Here is a 25,719-nt window from a genome sequence, read left to right on the forward strand (position 1 = left end):
AGTTCAAGAGTTCAAGCTTTGAAAGACACCTAAGGAGGAATATGACAGGTTTATATAATTATACTTGATCTGTAGGAAATTTTATCCCCCTCTAAAGTGTTAGAACTTGGGAGCACTGATCGATGTTTGAGCAGATGATTCAGGACAGACGGAAAATAAATATTTTTTTCCACACAGTGCATAATATATTTTTGGAATTTACTGCAGCAAGATGTGTTGATAGCCACTAGGCATTAAAGGGAATTTATACAAAGTTATGGGGGACAGATCCATCACTGGACTAGTAATGGCTTAATGGAACTTCCATATTTAGAGGCATTGTACCCCTGAATACTTGCTGCTGGGTGGTAACAGCAGCAGGGGAAAGCTTTGGCTTGTGCTTGTGTGCCTTCCAGGGTAGCTGGCTAATAACTGTATGAAGTAGAATGCTGGAGAGGCTGGACTACTGATTTGATCTAGTAGGGTTTCTCTTATATCATTATAAACTATGCTTGATAGGAAAGATCCAGAGGAGTTAGCCGTGTTAGTCTGTAGTTGCAAAATAGTAAAGAGTCCGGTAGCACCTTTAAGACTAACCAACTTTATTGTAGCACAAGTTTTTGAGAACTACAGCTCTCTTTGTCAGATGCATGCTGTGGTTCTCGAAAGCTTATGCTATAATAAAGTTGGTTAGTCTTAAAGGTGCTACTGGACTCTTCACTATCTTGATAGGAAACTAAGTTTTATTGTAGTAACCTGACAAGTGTACTTTGATAGAAATGCCACTATGTAATGTGATCCATACAGAAGGGTCTGCTGGAGTACCATGGAATGTCAGAGGCATGGGCAATGAAACGATGCAAATTTACTAAACCATGCACCAGTAGTATACATTAGTATACTAGCATACTATTGGTATACTAGTATATGCTAGAATCCGTGACCTTGTTTGGAGGCTCTTTCTTCTTCATTCTGTGAAGCCTCCCCCACTCCTGCATGGATGAATGAGCATATGCTGAAGTGTGTAAGGGAATCAGCCACCATGAGCACAAAATGCAGTTTTGCACACTAAGAACAGTATTAGCTTGTTGCACTCAGGCTATCAGTTGGTACTTCTGATAGACAAAATATCTAAAAAGAATAAAACAGAAGAGTCCAAAAAGTAATAATATGAATTGTTTCATAATGGACATAAGTGGTATCATGTCATTCATTGCTCTATTAAAATAGATTATTTTAAATAGATGAACTGACAATCTGTACTGCAATGGCATGGAGAATAATATTTGCTTTTATGTTGCCGATGCCAATCTCTATATAATTAGAAATATTGTGTATTTAATAAGAAAAGCACAGAGCCCTTCTCTATATAGTAAATCACTTGATTCTGAAAGTCAAGTGGGAAATTGCTGCAGAGAAGAAATAGTTCTTAAATCATTATTTCTGTGCATTTAGGACAGGGCAATTTGCAGGTTCCTTCAAAATGATGTTAAATAAGTGGGACTGAGACTCATTACAGAGATTTAGCTGGTATATCCTACAGCCATAATGACTTACAGCATATTTATTAAGAACCTCATTGGAGTAGATGTAGTTGTCATGAATTATAAAAGGGAATTTAGAAAATGTAGCCAAAGTGCCAGTGCCATAATGCAGATTGTGGAAGAAGCTGAGTCAAAACATCAAAACCTGTGATTGGCCAATCACTGAATGTAATTAGATATTTCCCAAATTTGCCTGTGGTGATTTGCTGTCTGCCAAAGCATATGAATTCCTTGGAGTTTCTTTTGTAGCTTTCACAATATGTCAGCCAAATGCCATGGTCACCTTAATAGCATCACTTCAGAGCAGCATAAAATGCATAATGCAATTCACAGATTGTCTAGTCCAACCCTTTACAGGACTTCACAATGAAGACACTTTTGATTAGGAAAGATTATCGCATTGTGCTGGACTCCTTGACTTGGTTCAGTTGTGGCAGCCCGCTTGATAAAATCATCATACCTCAGTCTGATTAAAGTGTTGCAGAAGCACGGCTCTTATTAAAATTGCAAGTTGTTGAGGCCAATGCATAAATATTCATATATTTATTGAGACTTTTAGCTGTAGACATACTCCATTTCTGTGTCAGTTTTCCAAACGCATGTATTATTACTTCAGTAGCACTTGCATGTAGGAAAAGGTATCACACATTACTTTTCTGTGTGGTCAGAGGAGGGAAGGCAGGCATGAAAGCAGGAGACCCCAGCCTCCACGCGATCTCTAGTTCACGAGTACAGCATTTACATATGGAGGAAGTCTCTGCACATTGATGCCAACTCCATAATTGGGGGGGGGCATTTTTTCCAAGCTTTCCTGATAACAAGGAGGTAGTATATATGGGGAGGGCATTCACCCCCACATGTAGATGCTGTGCTTGGAATGGGGAAGGGAAGATGTGAACCCCCAGTAAACTAGCTGAAAACACCACTGGGCCCCAAAGCTGACAGTACTCTGAACCTGGTTTTTTTTAACTTAAGCTTGTAATGTCTATCTTTCATGCCAGTGCTGGAAACAGATTTTAACTTGGATCCTCTTTTTCCTTCCTTTGCTTTTAAACCATAAGTTGATCACAGTGGAGAGAAGAAACGGAAAAAGGGTGCTTCTTTCCAAACAGTGTCATCAATGCACAAGGTAACTTTCAGGTTTCTTTTAATGAATAGCTTGGTCATTTCACTTTGTCATTTCACCACCTATAAAGCTGGAGTATTCAGAATGAGGAAACCAAAATGTTAGTAACTGACCCTACAGGACCTGAGTTTTCAGCTTTCTGATGCCAAATTTATATATTTTTTTCTTTTTGTCTTGCCCAATTCAGCCAAATATCTAAACAATGCTTCATTGCCCCAACCCAACAACATTGACATGCACACAAAAACAGGCTAGTACGAGTCGATTGAAGCAAAAAAAAAAATCTGCTTCCCAGATCCAAGCATTGCCCACTTTTTGCTCCCTTAACAGGTACTTGGCATGGTCAGATTTGACAGCACTGATCCCTTATTGTTGGTGATTAGAACTTAAACAGAGTTTTACAGGCTTTGTTTCAGTATTCAGTCAAAGGAGAAAACTAGAGAAGATGCTAGGAGACCTGAGGCTGGATCTTTCTAATTATTTTAAAGGCAAACTGCTCAGGGCAACAATTCAAAGTGGGCCGTAGGTGCCAGGGAAGAGTAAAGGGTTTGGTCCATCTTCTCCAGTATAGTTTTACCTGTTGAAATTTACAATATTACTCCACCTGTCATGCTGCTATTAACTCTGGAAGGGAAAAATGAGGTACCTGTCTTTTCCTTCTGTGTCTAATATAGGGGTGCCAAGTTTCCAGCTATGGCAGGCAATTTTCTGTCCTGGACTCTGGACGCCCACTGCTGCTTGAGGGAGCCACAGGATCAAAATAAGGGTGGAAATCAGTGTCATGCAACACTGTGATGTCACTTCAGGTTTCATAAGCAGAAGTGCTGGCACAGTGTTGCATGATGCTCTAGGAATTTCAAAGGTAAAAAACCATAGGGATTTGGGGCATCCCTAGTGTCACACAAGACCAATTTCAGTAGTTCCCATCCCCTCCAGTGGTTGCCAAGGGCTGACAACCATAATTTAATAATAATACAGGAGATAAATTTTGGACTTCAAAACAGTGTTAAGTTGAAACCCCCTTTTCTCATGTGCCATAATCCCAGGCTGAATTAGGGCCCTACATGGCAACTATATGTCTTTTAAAAAATGGTGGGGAGTAGGGTTGCCAAATCCAGTTTTTTTTTGAAATTTTTAGAGATCTGAGGAGGGGCAGAGTTTCAAGAGAGGAGGGAACTGAGCAGCATTGTGATTCCATAAAATCAGCTCTCCAAAACAGCCATTTCCTCCAAAGGTTTAGTCTGGGGATCAGTTGTAATTTTGGGGGAACTGCAGGAACCACTTGAGAGATGCAACTACAAATCTCATAGCATCTTGACTAGTTCGGCCCTATGAAAATTACTGGGAACAGCAAATATTTCACAGAGACATACAAGTACCCTGTTCATGGTGACTGGTTTTACTTATGGCCGGCCGTGGCTTCTACCCATTCATGGCCATTTATCATAGTTTGCTGGAGATGTCACAGTTTTGGATAGTGTAGGCTGGACTACTAAGAAGGTTTGCAATGGTGAGCAAAAATGCAGTTTCTGTTTCAAGCAATTCAACGACATATTCGGTTAAGGGAGTCACAGCAGGCAAAGGAATGCATGCAGGCATCTTAATATATATAGCATACAAGCCAACAGGAGCAATGTGGAGGCTGCTTGCTTTTAAGTTCTTTTCCTTATCATCACCAGCAGAGACAGCCTAAAAAATAGGAGGTTGAATCCAGGGCAGGTATTGTTACTCAGTAGAATCACTGGATACCCTTTTTGTTGTTGTTTTCCACTATAACTCTTTTACTCAGTGAGAGAAGAGAGCATGGCAGCTTTTCTGTGAATATTAAAGCAGAAGATTGCCTCAGGGCTTAGATACATCATGGAAAGACGACTGCTTTCTTCAGTGCAGACTTCTTTCTCTGTTGTGTAAAGGAGAGAAAGAGTAGAAAAGCCAGGGGTACAACAGGTATGCTGGCAGTAGTACAAAGTTTAGTTCTGCTTTATGTCAAACACCTTTTCCCCCTCTGCCTACCTTGGCCACTCTGACTGTGAAATTTACTTCAGTGTAAATTAGCACTAGCAAGTAGCAGACAAACAAGGAGTTGCCTTGTGAGTGTGCATGTATCTTTGTGTTTCTGTAGCTCAATCACTACTCTTTGTCCCATGTGGCTGAATAGTTTATCAGAGAGTTAGCATTCAGTACTCTTAGTAACTTGGTTTGGTACACAGGGTATTCCCATTACAAAGAGTTGCATGGGCATATTTTAATCTCCTTTTCCTCTGTATAGGAAAATCTAAACAAACTAATGACCAATTTACGATCCACGGCTCCTCATTTTGTGCGTTGCATTATTCCCAATGAAACGAAAACTCCAGGTAAAGAAAATTTAGCACAATTTTATTTTATCTTCCTTTTGATCGTTCTGCTTTTATCACATATATAAATTACTGGTGGAATATGAAAAGGCTGCCTTCAGCTCCTTTAATTTATTATTTCATTTTTCTTTTGAACTGATTTTCTTTCCAGGTGCAATGGATCCTTTCCTTGTCCTTCATCAGCTTCGCTGTAATGGGGTCTTGGAAGGAATTCGTATTTGCCGCAAGGGTTTTCCAAACAGGGTTGTCTATGCTGACTTTAAACAAAGGTAAGGTGAACTCAACCATCTTTACAAGCTGCTAGTTTTTGGAGTCTTTGTTCTCAGCTCAGTAAAAGTCCTTTCTTATTAATTCCTTTTGAATAATCTTTGGTTAAAAATCCCACAACTTGAAGGGATCAGTTCTTATTCTCTTAACAATCAGAGCTTAATTAAAATAGTGCTTAGACTGGGAGTTCAGCAAATGCAAAAACCCTGTTCAGCAAGGAATATTGAAATAATGTTTAGTAACAAATTGTACCTAACTTTAATTGTACCTGTGGTTCCAAACACATTACATGTTATACAAGTTTGTTTTCTAAAATACTGTCTCATGTACTCCGCATCCCCGAGTTGAGGTTCCAGGGCAGCAGATTACCTAGGTTGGTTCCTTTTGAGAGGAGCACCAGAGACATAGTATTTTTGTAACATTTGCTTTATTTACCAATGCACACAGGTGGGGAAAGAGGCATTACTCCAGGGCAGCAAATACACTAACCCACATCAGATCTGCTCAAGAGAGGACCTGAGATCCTGTTTCAGCCAATTTTCAGCAGATTCTTCCTACTTCTCTTGTGTATCCTCCAGAATTTCAACTGAGGTTTCTCCATATACCAACATAAATTTTCCCCTTCCATTCAGCTCAGTAGGGTATCACCCAAGCCATAATGGGAATGTGGGTAGAGGCTTTAACTAACAATTAAGGCCTTCTGAGAAAATATCTACAATTATGAAGAAATATTACCATTCTTTGTTCACAGGCCCTGCCCCTTTCCCAGGTATGCCACTTTAGACCAGGACCATAGGATAGACCCATTTAGAGTAACTAGATTTTAAATTCATGTACTAATGGTCTGGTACTTAGTGAAACATCCTGGGGTTGAAGTGGGCATCTGCAGTGGAAGGGGGCATCATCAGTAATCACCCTCCCCTTTTCTGCTGACAGAAATGCTTTCAGGTAATGGAAAACACAGGTGGAATCAGAAGATTGAGAGTCTGAGTAAAACTAATTCCATGCTAGGTTTAATTTTTCTTTAAAAATACTTAAATAACTTCCCAAGTCTTTATTAAAGTGTGGCGCTATGTGTACCAAAGTGTGGCAGTGGCAGCAATATAACAAAAGGGGCGTTATCCCATTGTAAAGCAAACAGGGTGAGGAATTTTTTATTAGTGGGTCACCATTGTTAGCCCAGATCACATTGCTCAGCCGTTAGGCTGTCCAACTAAGACTTAATTTGTTCTGGAGATCAATATGACTAGTTTAGCCCAGCTATTCAAAAGCTTGCCACTGAGCATGTATAGAGCATGGCACCTTAGCATTCTCTAACCACCAATCCCTCATTCAGGATTAGGGTAAGGAGCTTCCAGGAAAGACTGAGCCTTGATTCTTATTTTTGTTTTGTTTTTTAATAACTAACTGAGTCTCTTTTAATCCTGAGGAAAGGATGGAAGGGGCAAAGTTTCTGTTGTTATTGTTGGAAAGCAGGTGGCCACGATGAAGCCATATCTGGAAAGTGCCATATTGCTCAGACTCAACTGAGAAAGTCACGTTTTAAAATATGATTTGTTACTAAAAGTGTCATGCAGGGAATATTTAAAACTCTTTGGATTTAGGCATTAACTTTAAAGAAGGGGCCAAAGTTTGGCCAATTAACTGAACCTGTTTGGGGTTGGGGATCTGACACCTGAAGTCTATCTCCTCTCACTTTATTTATTCCTCTCTTGAATTTGTCAAGTGGCAAATGTTTTTAATGAGATAGACATAAATATCTGAACCAGTTTCCCCAGTTACTCTTGATTTGTGTAGTTCACCTAGTCCAGAGTTTAATTTATTTACATGTTCTTTATCGGCCATTATCAGGTACCGTATTCTGAATCCTTCTGCAATTCCAGAGGACAAGTTTGTGGACAGCAGAAAAGCTGCTGAAAAATTACTTGGATCTTTAGATATCGATCATAACCAGTACCGCTTTGGGCACACAAAGGTAGCCTCTTTCAACCTTCCCGTTTTCTAAATCAGAAATTCTTTCTCCTGTTATTATGCCATGGAAGGGACAAAAGACGGATCCCTGTAACATGTGAAGTTTAGCCCAATAGTCATTTTTACAGCAGCTGATCTCTTGTAAGGAATTCTGACTGGAAAAAGAAACTCCATTCTAACGAACCTGAGCTATGATACAACACAAGGTTGGGCACACTTAAGTGTATTGATTTCAGGGGCTTACGTGTGCCTAACTCTCTGTGCTACATTATGGCCCTTGAATGACTCATAGCATTGTTCACAAACCTTTGTGAAAAAAATAATTTCATTATAGCACTTCAGATTAAATGACCAGAACAAAAGCAAGTCATAATGCGAGTTGTTAAATAAAATTAAAAAGAAGCAGGGAAGTAGATCAGACAAAAGATCAATAGATACCACCCAGTGATGTATAATTCTCAGGTCTAATTGTACCCACTGCTTTTAAATTGCTGCTATCATTTCTTTTAGCTAGATTTTTCAAGTAAATGAATGAGTAATGCAAGAGAATTGAACAGCAGGTATATGAATTTTAAAAAGCTATCAGAAGCACAGAAATATATCTCAAACTTTAAAATCTTAGGATATGCCTGCATCCTTCTCTTCTGTCTCTGCTTTTTAAAATTTATATTAGTTGCTTTTAGTAAAGTGAAGTGTTTGTAAAATGGTATAAGTAGACATGCATAGCACAGTAGTAATCTTAGTTGGTCTGATGAGAGCTAACTACCAAATTTCATGGTCCTAGTGTTTTGGCTCAAAAAAATCCTGTTGTAGTTTGGCTTCTCCTCTATGCAAATTATAGCCAGCAGCGGCGCCAGGGTTTTCGGTGCTCGTGGCCAGCCGGTGGGCTGGGCACTCACACACGCACACACACACTGGCCTGCGTGATGATGTCATGTGTGACGTCATCATGGTGTGCGCACCGCTGGCCCAATTGCTGCAGCAGGTGGCTGGAACAGCGCACAGGTGGCCTCCCAGCTCTCCCGCTCAGTTGCCCTGCACCGCCGCAGACACCTGCCCATGGCTGTTGCGCCTGGCCGGGGGTGTATGTTGGCGGTGGCGGCGGCATGGGGCAGAAGGGCTAGGAGGCTGCAGCTGCGTGGTGCGCGTTCCCACCCCCTGCACCTCCTCCGGCACCCCCTCCAGCACCCCGTGCCCTGAGGCCACCGCCTACCTGGCCTCACTGGGTGCACCGGCCCTGATTATAGCAGTGGGTCTTAGCATTATTTTTAAGTCAAATTTGTATCAATGGCAACAAAGCAATCAAATTGGGAACACTGGCAACAAAAATAAGCAAAACTCATAAAGATGACATATTAACATAAAAATAAACAAAAATAGGCATATTTATACATCCCTTTCCCAGATCATTTGATCAGATTTGGTAGTAGCACTTTTCCTGAAGTGAATGCAGGATTTTATGCTATGCTCAGCTTTTGGTCCAAAAACCTGCTTGTAATGACAGTACTAATCAGACTCAGTTTTTACTATTATGTTTTACAACTTAACTTAAATTGTGCCATATTTCATAAAAAAGGGAAATTTGTTTCAAACTTTTGATTTATTTTACTGTAACAACTAAAAAACAAGCCTTTTAAAAATGTTTGGTGGGCTTTTAAAAAGGGGAGGGGTTGTCTTCAGTTTGCATACAAAATTACCACTATATTATTTGTCCCCATTCTATTACTTTTGGGCTCTACTGGGGGTGAGGATTGTAGAGAAATTCAAGAGGATTTACCTTCCACTAGCAGGCTAGAAGTGCTATCAGATACCCTCCATACTGTATGGAGAGGCTTTACCTGGACTGAGTACAGGGGAAGGAAGGAGAGAGGAGGAGAGAAAGGGAGGAAAGGAGACAAGAAAATCAACTTGAGCTGTTCTGTAGAGAGCAGAAGCAAGAAAAGGGCCTATGGAGGGTACAGGCACAGGAAGACGGAGCAAGAGAAAACTACTCTTGCAAAACAACTCTGCCTCATACTTACCCAGTGATCTCTGGGGTATCACCCCCAGTGTCAGCAGCCCCAACACACATCTAGGCCTGCAAATGTGGTGGGCTGCAGTTGTTGCATGATGCTGAGTCGAAGAGACATATGCTCAGCTCATTAGCTGGCAGAGGACTTGCAATTAGTGTTGCACTCTGCAGGTGGATGGGGCCTGAGGGTGGGGAAGGGGCTAGATATCGACTGGTGGGGGAGGACACCTCTCCTGGCTGGCTGGCTAACTGGTTCATCTCCTTTGGTGGGATGTAATTTTAAATTCAGGCTACTCTGCTTTTAGATACCGGCTTCTCTTTTTTCCCCAGTGTGTGTGTGGGGGGAGGGGCGGGGAGGTTGTTTTATATTCCATGCATCTTCTTTTTGAGCGAATATGTGTAATTTGGTAAAGCAATGGTCTTTGTTTCAGGTGTTTTTTAAGGCTGGCCTCTTGGGTCATTTAGAGGAAATGAGGGATATGAGATTAGCAAAAATTTTAACATTAATTCAAGCAAGATCCCGCGGCAAACTGATGCGCATTGAATTCCAGAAAATCATCGAGCGAAGGTATTACAAATATAGTCTACTTATATCACTTGAATTTATACTGGAAACAAACTCATAATGCTTGCCTTTTAAAGCTGTTCCTTTAGCTTGGAATTATATTTCCCAAGGTTTGAATGTTGGGGAAAGAATATTATCATATTATCTGTTGCTTTAAAAATGTACTCTTATGTAGAGATGGGCACGAACCACAAAAAAACCGAACCATGAGGTTCGTGGTTCATGGATTTTCATGAACCAGGAACCATGAACTGGCACGAACTGTGGCAAGTTTACGAAATGGTTCATGGTTCATGGGGTTTAAATGGCCCTTTCCGGCTGCTTAGCAGCGGCAGGGAAAGAGGCATTTGACAGTTTAAAGGGCCCTTTCCTGACTTGCAAGTGGCAGGTCCCTTTAAACTATCAGCTGGAAGGCGGCAGGGGGGACAGTTTAAAGGGCCCTGCTGGCTTAAAGGGACCTCCCCCCACCACCTGCCAGCTGATAGTTTAAAGGGACCTGCCGCTTGCAAGCCACAGGAAAAGTTTATATGGTCATTTTCCTGGGGAAATGGCCATTTAAACTGCCCCTTTATGACCCAAACAAACCAGTAGACCAGTTCATGGAAGTTCGTGGAAATGAGCTTCCATGAACCACTGGCTCGCGAACCACAGTCCAGCCTGGTTTGTGCGGTTTTTTTGGGTCGTAATTCGATTCATGCCCATCTCTACTCCTATATACTACCTGTGCTTCATGTTGATTTATGTTCTGTTTCAGCAATTCTTCAACCCCATATTGGATCCTTGTTAATGCTGTCTTTGTAAAGTTGTATTCATTTACCCTATGACATTGTTTATGGAAATGTTCTTGACACTGTATGAAAATGCTTGCCCTTGTCCTTGTTACTGATTGTTCTAATCTCACACTATGTAATCTGCCTTGAGTCTCAGTGAGACAGGGGGACTATAAATAAATAAATAAATAAATAAATAAATAAATAAATAAATAAATAAATAAATAAATAAATAAATAAATAAATAAATAAATAAATAAATAAATAAATTCTTACAGAATAAGCAGTATCTTGAAGGAAGACATCATGGCTTTGGATATTATGAGGATGCAAAGGGAACATGAAACTTGTCAGCTAAGGAGACTTGGGCACAGCTAGCTCCTGATAGTATTAGAAGGCTGAGGTGGAAGCAGGCACTCAAGGGTGATGTCAGCTCTCAGATCTAATTAATGATCCAGTGAGCATCCTGGATAATCAAGTGCCAGATAACAAATTGTTTCCTGTTCATAGAAACCCACTCACATGGAAAGGTCAAGGAACTAGTATAGATTGGGGAAGATCTGGAGCAAGTATCTCCAGACTTCAGGGTGTAGATTTTTTGTCTTCTTTTATCTAGAGATGCACTTCTTGTGATCCAGTGGAACATCCGAGCTTTTATGGTTGTGAAAAACTGGCCTTGGATGAAGCTCTATTTTAAGATCAAGCCCCTGTTGAAGTCTGCAGAAACAGAGAAAGAAATGGCCAATATGAAGGAGGAGTTCTTGAAACTAAAGGAGGCCTTGGAGAAGTCTGAAGCCAGAAGGAAAGAACTGGAAGAAAAGCAGGTCTCCCTAGTTCAGGAGAAGAACGACCTGCTCCTTCAGGTTCAAGCAGTGAGTGGATTAAATCTTTTTTTTTTAGTTGACATGAATGAGGCTTGCAGAATAATACCACCCTTTAAACAGAAGACAGGAAGAAATCCCTTAACACCTTCAAAATTAACCATTTGATTGTGGCATAACCATTTGGTGGCCTAGATCCCACTTTGGCAATTACATGAAATATTATTTTCACTTTAATCAGAAGTCACAATGTTCTTCCTGTACTATAGCTCTGTGTTCTATAACAAAATGGTGTACAAAACATATAATATTTAATTGTATTAACTGGTAGGAAATAATTCTTTTGACGGTATGGACAGATGAATATTGATCCTAAATCCACGCCAGAACCAATTTTATATGTAATGCTATAACAAACAAAAATAGATATTCCACCAGACAACAGTGTTGTTTACAAGAACTGTTTTTGACTGAGAACAGAGATTATCAAATGTTTTCACAGTGAAATATTTTTCCTTTTCTAAATATACCCAAGATAAAATAAAATGTTTCCATTTGGTTTGCCTTGCTCACTGCTGACCCATTATATAAAATGCTTTTAAAAAAATTAAAAATAAGTGTAGAAAAATCAAATGACACTATTTAACTCAGATTTTGTCACAGTTCCAAGTAAAATTGACAGTGCTTATTTATATATTGGAGCTATGCAGCAATTGAAAAACTGTCTTCACAAAATTTTTTAAAAGATAATAAAGAAATGACAATGTGGGGAACTCCTGGGAATTGTCACTCAGCATTAGTGATGCTAGATACCAACCTATAGTTGCATGTGAAAGTTTCATCAACTATTATACACAGCCATATTAATTGTGATAGAATTTTCAGAATTCAGAATATTTATTGCATGTGGCCAAAGGCCATTACATCCAAGCAAATAAAATTAAGTAAAACAACAAGCAAAACACAAATACCCAACCTTCTGTGATGTTAAAAAACATATAAAAATTACTTTAAACACATAAGCACCTTCTTTACACATAAGTGTTGGAGTCTCAGTTCAAGCCTTGATTTTCTTAGCTGCCAGGGCAAACTGTGCTGCTCTATAAGAGATATGTAGATCCAGGTTGGAAAGAAGGAGAGCTAATTTTTCTACCACAGGAGAAGAATAAATGTTTTTAAAGATTTCCCCAAGACATTTATTTCTGGGCTTTGTATACAAAGGGCAGAACAAAAGATAATGGGGAAGGTCTTTGGGGACTGAAGCTCCATAAATACAGAAACTGGCATCAATTGGTATTTGTATGTAGCAACCGTCTATAATGGCTGAGGACATGGTTTGAAACCTCAGAGAACCTAAAGCCATTCTAAGACTAGGAAAGGTGATTTGGGTCAAATAAAATAATCTGCCATGATCCCTCTTGAACAACATGAACCGGGGAGAAAATTTGGAACAGAGAGTTGTACTGATGTCCAATGCAGCATCCGTCTTAAAGATCCAGTTTTGTATATTGGGACTGGGCAAGGGGACACCTTGAAATGATGGAGGAAAGTCATCCACCAGGGAATAATGATGGAGAGCAAATGGTGTCTGAATGCAGCAGAGCATTGCTTTGATTTAAGATTAGATTAGCAGAGAGATTCCTTTGCTTTCTCCAGAATCTAAATAAGGCCAAATACAAATTTCTGATGGAATGTACGCTTCCAGACAATTCTCTGATGGGCTCTGGAATGATTCTTTGACAGAGCATAGGCCCCTGCACTTCTGTAGTGATGGGTGATGACATCATTCCCTGACATGGCTGCCTGGAGTACCAATACCAACAAGTAGGGATGTGCAGTTCGGGAATCAGATTTGGAAAAAATGACCAAATTGGACCTGATCCGTAAAGATTCAGGATTTCCGAATTGGGGCCAACATGCTGGCCTTGATTCAGAAATCCCAAATCAAAGCTTTCCGAAGCATTCATATTGTTTTGGAAAGCTTTGGGGCTGACTTTAAAGGGCCCCACCGCTGCTTGGCCCTTTAAATATCACCCCACCCCAACTTACCTTGTCGGCGGCAGCAGTGGCTCCGGCCCTCCCTGGCACCTGCATGGCTGCGGATTGGCGGAGGAGGTGGAGAAAGCCCTTCCTGCCCCTCAAATGGCCACGGTGGCCATTTGAGGAGCAGGAAGAGCTTTCTCCCCCTCCTCCAGCCCTTCTTGCCCCTCAAATGGATGCTGCAGTGCCGCAGTCATTTGAGGGGCAGGAAGGGCCAGAGGAGGCAGCTCTGGCCTTCCCTGACACCCTGCAGGCTCAGGAGGTGGTGGGGCGGCAGGGGAGCCGCCTGGCTCCAGGCCGCTGCTGCCGCCACTGCAGCAGCTGCGGCAACCCGGCCGCCCAGCTGATGTCCCTCCCACTCTCCCTCTGGCCAGGTAAGTGGGTGGGGGTGGAGGGATTGCCCAGGAGGTGGCGAGTAGAGTGGTTGCCCCAGAGGGGTGGGAGGTGGGGGTGGGGGAGTTGCCCCCCCTCACTTCGGTATGCTCTGAATATTTACAGAGCATACCGAAGTGAGTAAAATAGTATAATTCCAGGAAAAAAATCCTGCTTTGGGTAAACCCGAAGCAGGAAACCCAAATATTTTCAGGCTGCACACCCCAACAACAAGCATGGGGGAAACTTGCTGTTGGCTTGCCTATCTCTTCCGTCCTGCTGCTTTTCTGGCCTGCTAGAAGCCTTTGTTGCTGCTGGGGGCAGTGAGTGGGGGTTGGAGAAGGTTGTTTTACTATTGGCTGCTCTCAGCAGGTGGGTGGTAGGTGGCAGGCTCCCAGGTGCCAAGTTGGGATTGTCTGTCAGCCCCATACACGCTAGTTCCTACACAAACAAGTAATGGCTCTGCATTGCTTATGCATCTAGTAGTCATGGAAAGAGTCGGAGATATGTGCAATATCAGATATAGACATTTCAAAGGAAAAGCATAATTGTATGTATAAATAACAGGAGCAATATGATTAATCTGTCCATCTATTTAGTGGAAGAAATAAGTTATTTGAATATTGTGTTTCATAATTAAATATTCTGAAAATATGTCTGTCACTGTAAAAGATAGACTTTGGGAACATTCATATTCAGCTGTTACATCTATGACAGTATGTATATTTAGTATTATATTTACACTTCCCAAGATTGTGTCTTGAAACCAGAATTGTAATATAACAACTGGTCATGATAATTCGTTCAACGAAGGATTGCAGCTTTAGTTTTACTCTGCATTAGTTTACATTATTTTGCATGTAAATAAATGAACTGCAAAATATAAAAGGCTTGGATATAAATACTAATGTTCTTATCTATATTCCAGTCTGTTGAGTCTGTTACCATGGTAAATCAGTGAATCAAGGAGATGTTAAACTTGGAAATGTGGCATTTTACATACAGTTTGCAATTGTGCTACAGCACTAGCAAGGACATTAAAAATTACCAAAGAAAACTGAAAAAAGCACACTTGAGGGCTAACGTCGTGTTGTCAATGCAACTGAATGTTTATTGCTGTTATTATGCACAGCCCTTATAATGCGCAGAGTAATTATAATATTTATCTTGTACATTCTTGTAAAACCATTTTGGACATTATTATTTTCATTTGTAAACGAGGAACTGATGCTGAGATAGTCATTTGGTGTTAGTGTTACTTGTCCATATCTTTCCGTGAAGAAATTCTTATTTTTTAAAGTGGCTGTTTCTCCATTGTGATGCTTTTCCTATGGAACTCCTTATCTGGACAGGCTTGCTTATTAGTCTTTGGGATTTTTTAGGAGGCTAGTAAAAATAGGATGAAAATGCTTACTACAAATATATATAAAAACTAAAAGAAAAGAAATTACATATTTGTATATCTCTATGAGATAGGCATTTTTAATAGAAATGCAGAACTTCATTGTTCTATCCACTGGATTACAATGGCAATAGGAATATATATATATACACTTAGGAATTCATGTTAATCCTTTCCCCAAACTATTTATAACCTCAATTTATATAAAATGTGTGCTCATGTCTCATGGATGAGAAGGAAGTTGTGGATATGAATCTGTTTGTTAAAGAACAAGTATTTTTTCTAGGCTAGCCAATAATATAGCCTTTTGCAAATTGTGACAGGAGCAAGATACCCTGGCAGATGCCGAAGAACGATGTGACTTACTGATTAAATCCAAGATCCAGCTAGAGGCCAAAGTCAAAGAGCTGACTGAGCGGGTAGAAGATGAAGAGGAGATGAACTCAGAGTTGACATCCAAGAAGAGAAAGCTGGAAGACGAATGCTCTGAGCTGAAGAAAGACATTGATGACCTTGAAATAACACTGGCAAAAGTCGAGAAAGAAAAACATGCTACTGAAAATAAGGTGTCCTGAATGCTTTGCCATAAAGCTGTTCTGTATAATGCTAAAGAATATGCAAGTAGTACATTTTCTTAGGAAAACCTGCAGTTGGGGGAGAGATCAGTTTTGACATATATAAAGCAATCTGGTTCCCTCCACTATGTCAGTCTGATAGGCATAAGCCTATTCCTGGAGCAAAATATACCTTACTTCTTTTGGTCACATGAGAAGCCTTTACCTTCCCCAGTTAATATTCATGTGGACAAATACAATGTGTGATCCAATTAATCTGGAGGTCAATAACTCCTGTGACCCCCCAACAACTGGGGGGGGGGAATTACAAAATATATTAAGCACCTTGTTTGCAGTGCCAGTATTTGATTGTCCAGATCTTCACATTTAATACCTAAATCATAGAGAGTAGCCTGCCAAGTCACATTTACCTTGCTCCAGTTTGCTAGTTGCTTTCCTTCCTTTCCTATCTGTATAATATCTTGGACATAGTTCATGTTAGTGCACCCCGTTAAAGGCCAACATTGCTTGCATGAGCAAGAAATTCATGACACAACCATATCCCACATTGATCCTTGGGGCTTTGTACAGCATAACTGTGGTGTAGACAGTTCTCTCAAGTAAGGGATGAAAGACATCTGACTAAAGTTCATTTTATTAAGATCTCTGGTTCTGTCCTTTCCTGCTTCCCTCTAGGTTAAAAATTTGACAGAAGAAATGGCATCACTTGATGAGACTATTAGCAAGCTGACAAAAGAAAAGAAGTCCTTGCAGGAAGCTCACCAGCAGGCCCTGGATGATTTGCAAGTGGAGGAGGACAAAGTCAACACCCTGAGCAAAGCTAAAGTGAAATTGGAACAGCAAGTAGATGATGTATGTTTGCTCTGATGTGCCTTAAGCAAGGTTGGTTTTGATGCTAGGGAAGCATTATTTGCCACGTAGATTAGGATCCAAAATAAAAGCAAGCCTGTTATACCTCTGGACAGAAGAGGGATGAAAGAAATACATTCTTTACATTTGTATGTAAGAGCTACATGTTTGGGAGGGGAATGGGCATTTCCCCCTAGTTCTTTTGTCTTCATCAGCATGTTCCTTTGGTGCCAGACAACACTGTCTTCAAAGATGCTAAAGGAAAACCGAGAGCTGGATCTGGTATACTGCAGCATGGCTTACACCCCCTCCCCCATCCTCTAGGGGTAGCAATTTCTGCAGTCCACAAAGTGAGCAAATTATTTGATGGTGGTGGAGAGTGCGATAAAGTCATAGCCAACTTATGGCAACCCTGCTGAGGTTTTCAAGGCAACAGTCTAACAGGAGTGGTTTGTCATTGCCTGGCTCTGCCACATCTTGGCTACACACATTATTTAAGAACAGATTTTTATCTGTACTTGCCTTTTTCATTTCTGTAGCTCGAGGGATCTCTTGAACAAGAAAAGAAAGTGAGGATGGATCTGGAAAGAGCCAAACGCAAACTGGAAGGAGATTTGAAGCTGACTCAAGAGAGTGTCATGGATTTGGAGAATGATAAGCTGCAAATGGATGAAAAGCTAAAGAAGTAAGATGATATTTATAATGTTAGACTCTATTTAAACTATAAAAAAATACAGTGCACAAAACCCTCACTACTTTTAATGTAAAATGTAAGAATGGAGTATTAGTCATACTATGTAACTTCACTACATACTAGGCATGCAAAACTGGTGAATGACCATAGTGAACAAACCCTTGCTCTTTCAGCCCCAGAAAGAGAGCAAAATACAAGATCTTAAGTAAGCCCATAGTATACTACTATACATCATGTCTCATGTTTGCTGGGTCTTACATTGTGCAAAATTGCTATATGCCAAGTCAGAAGTAGAGCTGGTTGCCTGAGGATGTAATTATATAAACTTGTGGCCTGGAAAGGACATACCAAAGTCCCTGAAGATCTTTCAGATTTGTCATAATAGAGCCAGCAAGGTTAGGGCTTCCCATGCTAGTTGTTTTCCTTTCGTTCCCATCTGGTGTGGAATCTGGGATTCAATTTTACATTGGAGCAGACTGAGGGTTGGCAAACTGTTGGATCAGAACATGGCGATATGAAGCTAAGCAACTCCTCCTGCCAACCGATACAGGATCTCTGGGTTACTTAGACTAAGTTCCTGTTCTTCTTACTATTGTATGGCTCCTACCTGTTTTCTTAATGCACTTGAAAGACAATAATACTTTAATGTGCAATATATGAAAGAGGGCATCATTGCCAAGTGGTAACCTAGGCAACCAAGAAAGCTAGCTATAAGCAGCTGAGGGAAGATGGAATGTGGGAAACGTGTGTTGATGTATACCTTGAATAGCAAGAGGTGAGAGATGTAGAGACTTGCTGAGGGAGAAAAAGTGTTCCATGTAAAAGGCTAAGGCAAAAGAGGGCCATGCCTGTATAGGTGGCTGCTCAGAAGGTCCAGATCCAGTACAAGGAGATGGAAACAATCAGGAGTGCCAAGGGGGATAAATTGAATGTAAGTGGAAATGGGGGCAGGAAGTGATCATTATACAGTTACTTTTGCATTTATGGAGTTCATTTCTCTCCTTCGTAGAATTATTGGCTTGTGACCACCCTTTCTGCCTTCCTATATATGGTATCATATACTTTTCCACATAAATATTTATTAATGTTCCCTGCGATTTCTTTTAAGGGAGGCCAGTGTTTTGGATAGCGATTGCCATAATATTTAATAATAGTACTTATTGCTTCTGAGATTGCTTCCTTCTTAGAAACCAATAAGATTATGTTACCTAAACATTAGTTCTCCACATCAATTAAGCATATATTGCAATTACAGGAAGGAATTTGAAATCAGTCAGTTGAACTCAAAGATTGAGGATGAACAGGCCATAGTGATACAGCTCCAGAAGAAGATAAAAGAACTTCAGGTAATTACTCATGTTTTCTTGTTGGATACATTGGATAATGTTCAGTTAGAGAAGTTTAGTTTCTGAGCAGACCCTGGGCCTGTTGCATCTGAACCTCAGGTTATATAGGAAGCATCCAGCTGGATCACACCCAATGTTTATTTAGCCCAGCATCCTATTTCCAGTGGTGGCCAGTCAGATGTGTCTGGGGAAGCCCACAAGCGGAACATGAATGCCACAACTGTTTTTTGCATCCAGTAAAGGGCTTTCAGAGGACTGCTGGATATAAAGATTCTATGTGACTTTTTATTTTATAAATTTGTCTAATTCTTTTTCAAGCCATCTAAAAGAATGGCCCTCACAATGTCTTTTGACAGAGAAGTAAAAGCTAGGAGCTATCAACAAATCACTGCAGAGTATTGAATAAACAGTTTGGAAATTTCTTCTCTGCAGCCTGATGTCTCTCCAGGATTCTATACGCTCTCATAGCCTTGAATAGGCCATTTTCCCCGTTTCACTGTAGGAAACAGGGAACTGCCGTCAACTCCTGGAGCTTATTTAGTCCTCATCATGCCTGTTAAAAGGGTTTTCTCACCCTCTTTTGGTTCGTTTTCACAACTGTATTTTTCTGCATACGTAAGGAGTCTCCTGAGTACATAAAACCTCAATCTTGTCAGCTGGTAGTCCGGTTTTGCTGTTTTTGTGACAGGTACATACCATTTATATTATTTGGCTTTTAAAACTTAGATTTAGAAAGGTCAAAGAAGATTATAAATGTAAAAATCCAAACATAAAAATTAAAGGTATACAATACCATGTGTGCATTGACATATTGAAATCAGATGTAATGTAGTAAATACAGGTTTAAATTTCCACATTCATGAAGTTCTTTATTTTGGCCAAGTAGCAATCTCTCAGCCTACATTAACTCCTAGTATTGTTGATTGTGCATTCCTATGCTGAGACCACTGATTTCATAGGTTTAGACTGGAATACCTCTTCATAGATTTCACTGTAGATTTCATGTCACCTTGAATCACCTGCAGGATTCAAAAGTGTAAGAAACAAATCCTTTCCTAACATCCTTGGATGAAAAACACTTAGAAACAAAAGGCTAACCTTTTTACCACACAGGCATCAGCTCCCATTTTATGGCCAGTATAGCATGTCAAAATGGCCATACTTCTCTAGACCGTAGCTGAAAGAAGGAAGCTGAATAATCAGAATAAAACTTCCACCAGTGTGACCACCCCTGTCTTGTCACATTTTGAGGGAGGAACTGATGATATGAAGGCATGTATGGAATGGAACAGGAGGAAATGTGGGCTTAGTTGTGGGGCTGGTGATTGTAAACAGATATTAACATATATAGAAAGGAGCAGCAGAAAGGAAAGAAAGAGACAAAATGTCTTTTGGGTAGGATGTCCATAGGAGAAAGCAAAGTATCTTCCTTTGAATGTAATGCCATATGTTTCAAGCACCCAGGGACATGTTAGTAAAAGGACAGGTTATACCTCAAAGGAAGCTGCTCTGAACTGCTGAATGAGTCACACTGAACTGAAGTTTACCCCAAAATAGGAACTCTTTCAGGAAAAATACCCACATCTTGGCTGCTGATCTGTAGAGGCTCCATGACCTCATTGGGCTTGCAGCTGCCAAAATTGCTCTTGCTTTCCTTCTGGAGGGTATTGGATGGTCATTAATAATTCTGCAGCTTGCTTGGTGCCCAGAGGCAGAATTGTGACTAATCCTCTCTGACAGTTCTAGTTCAGAGGTGAAACATGGAAAGGGACCATAAAAGCTTGAGGTGGTTACCCTATATCTTTGTTATATTCCCCTTATTTTAGAATGGTACTGAACACTTTTCCTAAGAAAAGGCACCACTTACATTATCTTTGATCTTACTTTGATATATGTCACTTCTTTACACCCATAACTAATCATGTGCCTGATGTCTTGTGGAGATGGTGCAGTTGTTACTCAGTTGTTTGAGTAGGTGACTAAAGACATATATAAGATATTCTTATACATGTGGGGAACTAGCATCTTCATTTTGAATATGGGGTTCAGAAGTTATCATAAAGGTTACTTAGGTCATTTCTAACATTTTTTAAAGGAGGATGTGTGAAGTTTAGGGTGTTGCTATTATATAATTTTTTTCCTTTTTGATAGGCCCGCATAGAAGAGCTTGAAGAAGAGCTGGAAGCAGAAAGAGCTGCTCGAGCAAAAGTGGAAAAACAAAGATCAGACTTGGCTCGAGAGCTGGAAGAACTAAGTGAGCGGCTAGAAGAGGCTGGAGGAGCCACATCTGCACAGCTAGAGATGAACAAAAAACGGGAGGCAGAGTTTCTGAAACTGAGGCGGGACCTTGAAGAAGCCACACTGCACTATGAAGCCACTGCTGCCACACTGAGGAAGAAGCATGCGGACAGCATGGCAGAGCTTGGAGAGCAGGTGGACAATCTGCAGAGGGTCAAACAAAAACTGGAGAAAGAGAAGAGCGAGCTGAAGCTGGAAGTGGATGACCTGTCATCCAATATGGAGCAGCTGGTTAAGGGAAAGGTAAAGCCTCTGGGAATATGCTGATAGCCTGCCATCAAATCCCCTCTTTCTTCATTCCAGCAATCTTCACATTCTAGCAACGTATGAATCCTTTAGCATATACCTAGTCCATGGCCATTTTCACATGCCTGTAAATGCCGCCAGAAAATCGTGCAAAGCTTACAGCACAACGGCATCTTCATAGCGCGATTTCCCATTTAATGGCACAATGACATCAGAAATCGTGCAATTAAATGGTAAATCGCGCTATGAAGACACCGTCGTGCTGTGAGTTTTGCACGATTTGCCGGAGATTTTAGGTGTGTGAAAATGGCCCATGTATAGTTTGCATGCCTCTGTTGTCTGTTTTTAGAACTCCATGCAAGCAGTGCATGTATTTAGATCAACACATGTGGTGCAGGCGTTTTAACATTGTCAGAAAGCATTATTAGGATTACATACAACTTGTTCTGGTCTATTCGGTCAGTAACTAGTCAACAGCTGGAGTGATATAAAAAAAAGCAATCCACAGATGGCTTGGAGAATCAAGCTATTTTTCTACAGTATATTTATTTTAGAAAAATGAAGAGGGGAATTTGTGATCTTTGAAAAAGCTTCTATCATACTTATCTCGGATAAATGATACAGAGATGAACTGTAGTATATTCCTATGAGAATATTTATTTTTCCAATATCAGGAGGAACCTGTTAAGAAGCATGATCTTATAGCTCACAGATCTGTCATTCTGCTTAAAGAGAGATTTTTCCATCATATCAACTCTGTTGAAGAATTTGAAGCTGTCATTAATTAAATGACTGATCGTATTCCATCTGGCCACCCACTACTATAAAGTAGTATTTTTTTAATGATTCCAGTAAAAAATGAAAGTAATACAAACAAGCCTGTGTATAAAAGTGTACATTGGTACTTAAAAGGACTTAATGTTGGCTGGTTCATCCCTCAGCTTCTGCAGTTGTAATCTCCTTGCTTATTGCCAAGGTTTTTCTTTCTGCTTGCGCAAACAAGTGTGCCATTAATACTCTTTGTGAGATTGTCAGAGATCAGTCTTAAGGAGAAAATGAGTAAACAGTTCACATTGTCTGGGATATAAAATTTGTTCCCAATCCATTAGGCAAATGCCGAGAAACTCTGTCGCACTTTTGAAGACCATCTGAATGAGGCAAAAACAAAACTGGATGAAATGACTCGCCTGGTGAGTGACCTCACTACCCAGAAAGGAAAGCTGCAGGCTGAGAACGGTAGGTTGAACAAAGGCTGCCACAAACACAGGAGGCATGTGAGACCCATAGTTACTGTACCAGTTGCAGCACCAGTAGTTATATGGAACATGCCTCTCTGTTGTCTCTCTTGCTCTTCTTTCTTGGGTTCATGTGATACTTAGGGCCTACAACTATGCACTTCACTTTACATGAGTTACCAATGTGCACTGGCAATGTGCACTGGCAGTAGCCACTCCTGTGAAAAAGCACAGCAAAGGTCCACTCAGATTGGGAGTACAGGAGGAGGAGAGGTTCCTACCTTTCATCCATGTCTTTTTCAAAAGCTACAACAGTGCAGGGGGAGTCAGGAGGAGCTCCTCCTCCCTCTCATGCCACAATTCCAATTTAAATTGGGCCCCAGCTGTACTGTTACACATGAATTGCCACTGGGGTCTCATAGCTGCAGTATATCTACCAGTCCCCATGATGATCTCATGTAAAGTATAACATGTAATTAGGACCTTAGCTATATACACTAGGGAATAGGGGTGAGAGGCAGAGAGTATTCCTTATTTCCTCACTCACATGGTTCTCTGATCCTGCCTCTGAATCTGCTGTCAATCCATGCAGTGGTTTAATGACCCAATTTTGCAACACATCCAAGGAGTTTGTGGCCAAATCCAGGTATTAAGTTCACAATCATGTAGGGGTTTGTCCCATTTTGGGTATTAAGCTAAGGGGCTAGATGGATGTAGAGGAAAACTTTACTTTGCCTCCCTATCTTGATGTTCATCATATGTAGGACCTGGCCTGAATCTGCCCATTGCTTCTCTGCATTAGAACTGATTTTTACTTTCTTAGGCTTACCATTCCACATTGCTCTCTGTTCATATTTGTATGTAATTGCCCAAGTGTTGCAGCATGGGAGGGAGAGAGTCTATGCTTATATCACATGTCTGAGTGGCTCCCAACATCTGCTGTCTGCCACTGCTGATAAGAATAAGATCATTCATAGGAATTTTGTGTTGCACAAATGTTCTGTTCTCTTTATACACATTTCATTCATTGATAGTTCAGAGTTTATTCTCATTCAACGTGTGCCTGCTGCTTTCTGTTATCTTTCCCCAATTGCCAACTATTTTTTCTTGATATGATGACATTATTTTTTATTGGCTTGCGATTGAAACAACAAAGTGGCAAACAAAGTTCCCAGAATAGCAGCCCACTTAGATATGCAGAAACTGCTTTTAGTGATTTTTTTTGTCCTTTTAAAATCTTATTTGAAATCACTTCATCAGGATTTGTGGCAAGATGACAACCTGCCTTTTGAGCTGAAACCTGCCTTGCAGCCCTGGCAAAATGCCGTTGGTTATGGATTCACAATGACAGGCAGGAAGTTAGTGTGACACAGAGGAGCTCTATAATGCGTACTTTCTGAAAAAGTCCCTGCCAGTTTGCAGGCTCTGTAATATTCTGTTAGCTTTTAAGCTCATTTTGTTCAAAAATGTCCACAATTTCTTTAGTGTTTAGTTTTACCACCAATTCAAAGGAGTTGTCTGGTTTTCTGTATCCTGATACCCTGGGGAGAAATGATATAGTATTATCTCTTAGGATATTGAATTTTAGTATATGAGGGGGTTTTTTTTGTCAGGATCACAGTACTGGAGATACGAGAGAGAAAAGCAGGCCTAGTTTCTGCCCCAGTGTTTCAATAACTTCTGCAACAGTGTTTCAATCCTAAGAAGAGTTACTCCAGTCTGAGCCAATTGGTTTCAATGGGCTTAGACTGGAGTAACTCTTCATAGGATTGAACTGTAAGTGTTTTAACTTATGCTGAGTACATGTTCTTTGACCCTCTTTCTTGCTATTCATGGTAATGTCTTATCAGTGTTCTTGCAGAGGGGAAGGGGGGGGGCTAAGTCAGGGCTGGCGCCAGGTTTTCTGGCGCCTGAGGCCAGGGGAGGGCAGCTTCAGGACTGCTCCTGCAGCTTCAGGACTGTGGGGCGGCGAGCGGCTGGGCGGGAGAGCTGAGAGGCTGCTGGCCCAGCCAGGCACAGCAGGTGGCTGGGGAGGCGCGTGCGCGCATGCATGCGCGTGTGCGTCCTCCCAACCGTCACGCTCTGTTGCTCTGTGCGCCACCCCAGACGCCTGCTGCGTCTGGCCCGCAGCTGCTGCTCCTGGCCAGGGGTGCATGTTGGTGGCGGCAGCAACGCAGGAGAGCTGGGAGGCTGCAATAGCTGTGGGCCAGGCGTGGCAGGTGGCTGGGGCGGTGCGTGGGCAGCTTCCCATCCCTCCTGGTCAGCCACCCCGCGTGCTGCTGCTGCCAACTCCGTGATGTGCGCCCCTGGCCCCGGCGCCCCCTCCGGCACCTCAGTGCTGGAGGTGATCGCTGGGGTTGCCTCAATGGAGGCACCGGCCCTGGGCTTAGTGAGTCTTACCTCTTTCCTCAGCCCAGCATCCCAAGGAACCATATGGCAAACCCTTAACAAAAGATTTGGCTGGGTATTTATGAGTAATATGGATATAACGTTGATGCAATGGCAGGATCTGATTTGGAATATAGACTAGGACAAGTCTGGTCTGGTCTTAATTTCACCTTTCCCCCTTGGAGGCAGTTAAACTGGCTGCTTCATATTTACGAATAGAATATATACACAACTTTTTGTGAGCCAACATGTTGTAGCCTTACTGTCTGTGACAAGAGACCTTTATAATACAGTGCGAATTATGTTCTTGGCCAGTGTTTGTTTCACAATTGAATTAGACACCCAACTGATGTAAGGATCTCCTTAAGCAAGAATCTCATTTCTTGTTGGTTATTTTATTTTATTTATAGTCCTCTTTTCTCACTGAGACTCAAGGCAGATTACACATAGGTCAATACGGTCAACAGCCAGGGTATTTGTTCAATAAACTATACAATAGGGTGAAGATTGCAGAAATTTGAAAAGCTGAGATCCAACACAGAGCTGAAAACAATGCTGAACCAAAACATAAGCAGATTGACATGACATATTACAAGATGCAGTAGGAGCATATTTACATCAATAGACAGTACACAGTAATATAGTTTATAATATCAAATATTATGCATTTTTCACTGCCTTTAATGGTGTCCAGAGGACTCTGTAGGATACTCCATATATCATTCTGTCTTTGGCACAATATAATCTAGCCTGAACCCTAAATCTCTTTCTCCCTCCTCAGACCAGCCTCTCTCTCCATACTTGCTCCTCACTCATAAAGCACTGCATGTTATTTTTATTTATTTAGAGCTCTAGGGCAACCT

At 41.0% G+C, this 25,719-nt stretch overlaps 1 protein-coding gene across 2 annotated transcripts in view; it reads left to right on the forward strand.

The window, feature by feature from the left end:
* The window catches only part of MYH15 (myosin heavy chain 15), a 99,493-nt gene that overhangs the window by 39,157 nt on the left and 34,617 nt on the right, over positions 1–25,719 (forward strand). For both annotated transcript variants that reach the window (XM_054974889.1, XM_054974888.1), the window contains 12 exons: positions 2,585–2,652; positions 4,919–5,006; positions 5,158–5,275; positions 7,125–7,248; positions 9,687–9,823; positions 11,207–11,462; positions 15,549–15,791; positions 16,476–16,652; positions 17,189–17,334; positions 18,599–18,689; positions 20,841–21,230; positions 22,343–22,469. In XM_054974889.1, coding sequence (XP_054830864.1) covers positions 2,585–2,652; positions 4,919–5,006; positions 5,158–5,275; positions 7,125–7,248; positions 9,687–9,823; positions 11,207–11,462; positions 15,549–15,791; positions 16,476–16,652; positions 17,189–17,334; positions 18,599–18,689; positions 20,841–21,230; positions 22,343–22,469 — 1,965 coding nt within the window. The remainder of the gene's footprint in view (positions 1–2,584; positions 2,653–4,918; positions 5,007–5,157; positions 5,276–7,124; positions 7,249–9,686; positions 9,824–11,206; positions 11,463–15,548; positions 15,792–16,475; positions 16,653–17,188; positions 17,335–18,598; positions 18,690–20,840; positions 21,231–22,342; positions 22,470–25,719) is intronic.

Source organism: Eublepharis macularius, chromosome 3 (assembly GCF_028583425.1).
Source record: "Eublepharis macularius isolate TG4126 chromosome 3, MPM_Emac_v1.0, whole genome shotgun sequence".
Classification (NCBI taxonomy): domain Eukaryota; kingdom Metazoa; phylum Chordata; class Lepidosauria; order Squamata; family Eublepharidae; genus Eublepharis; species Eublepharis macularius.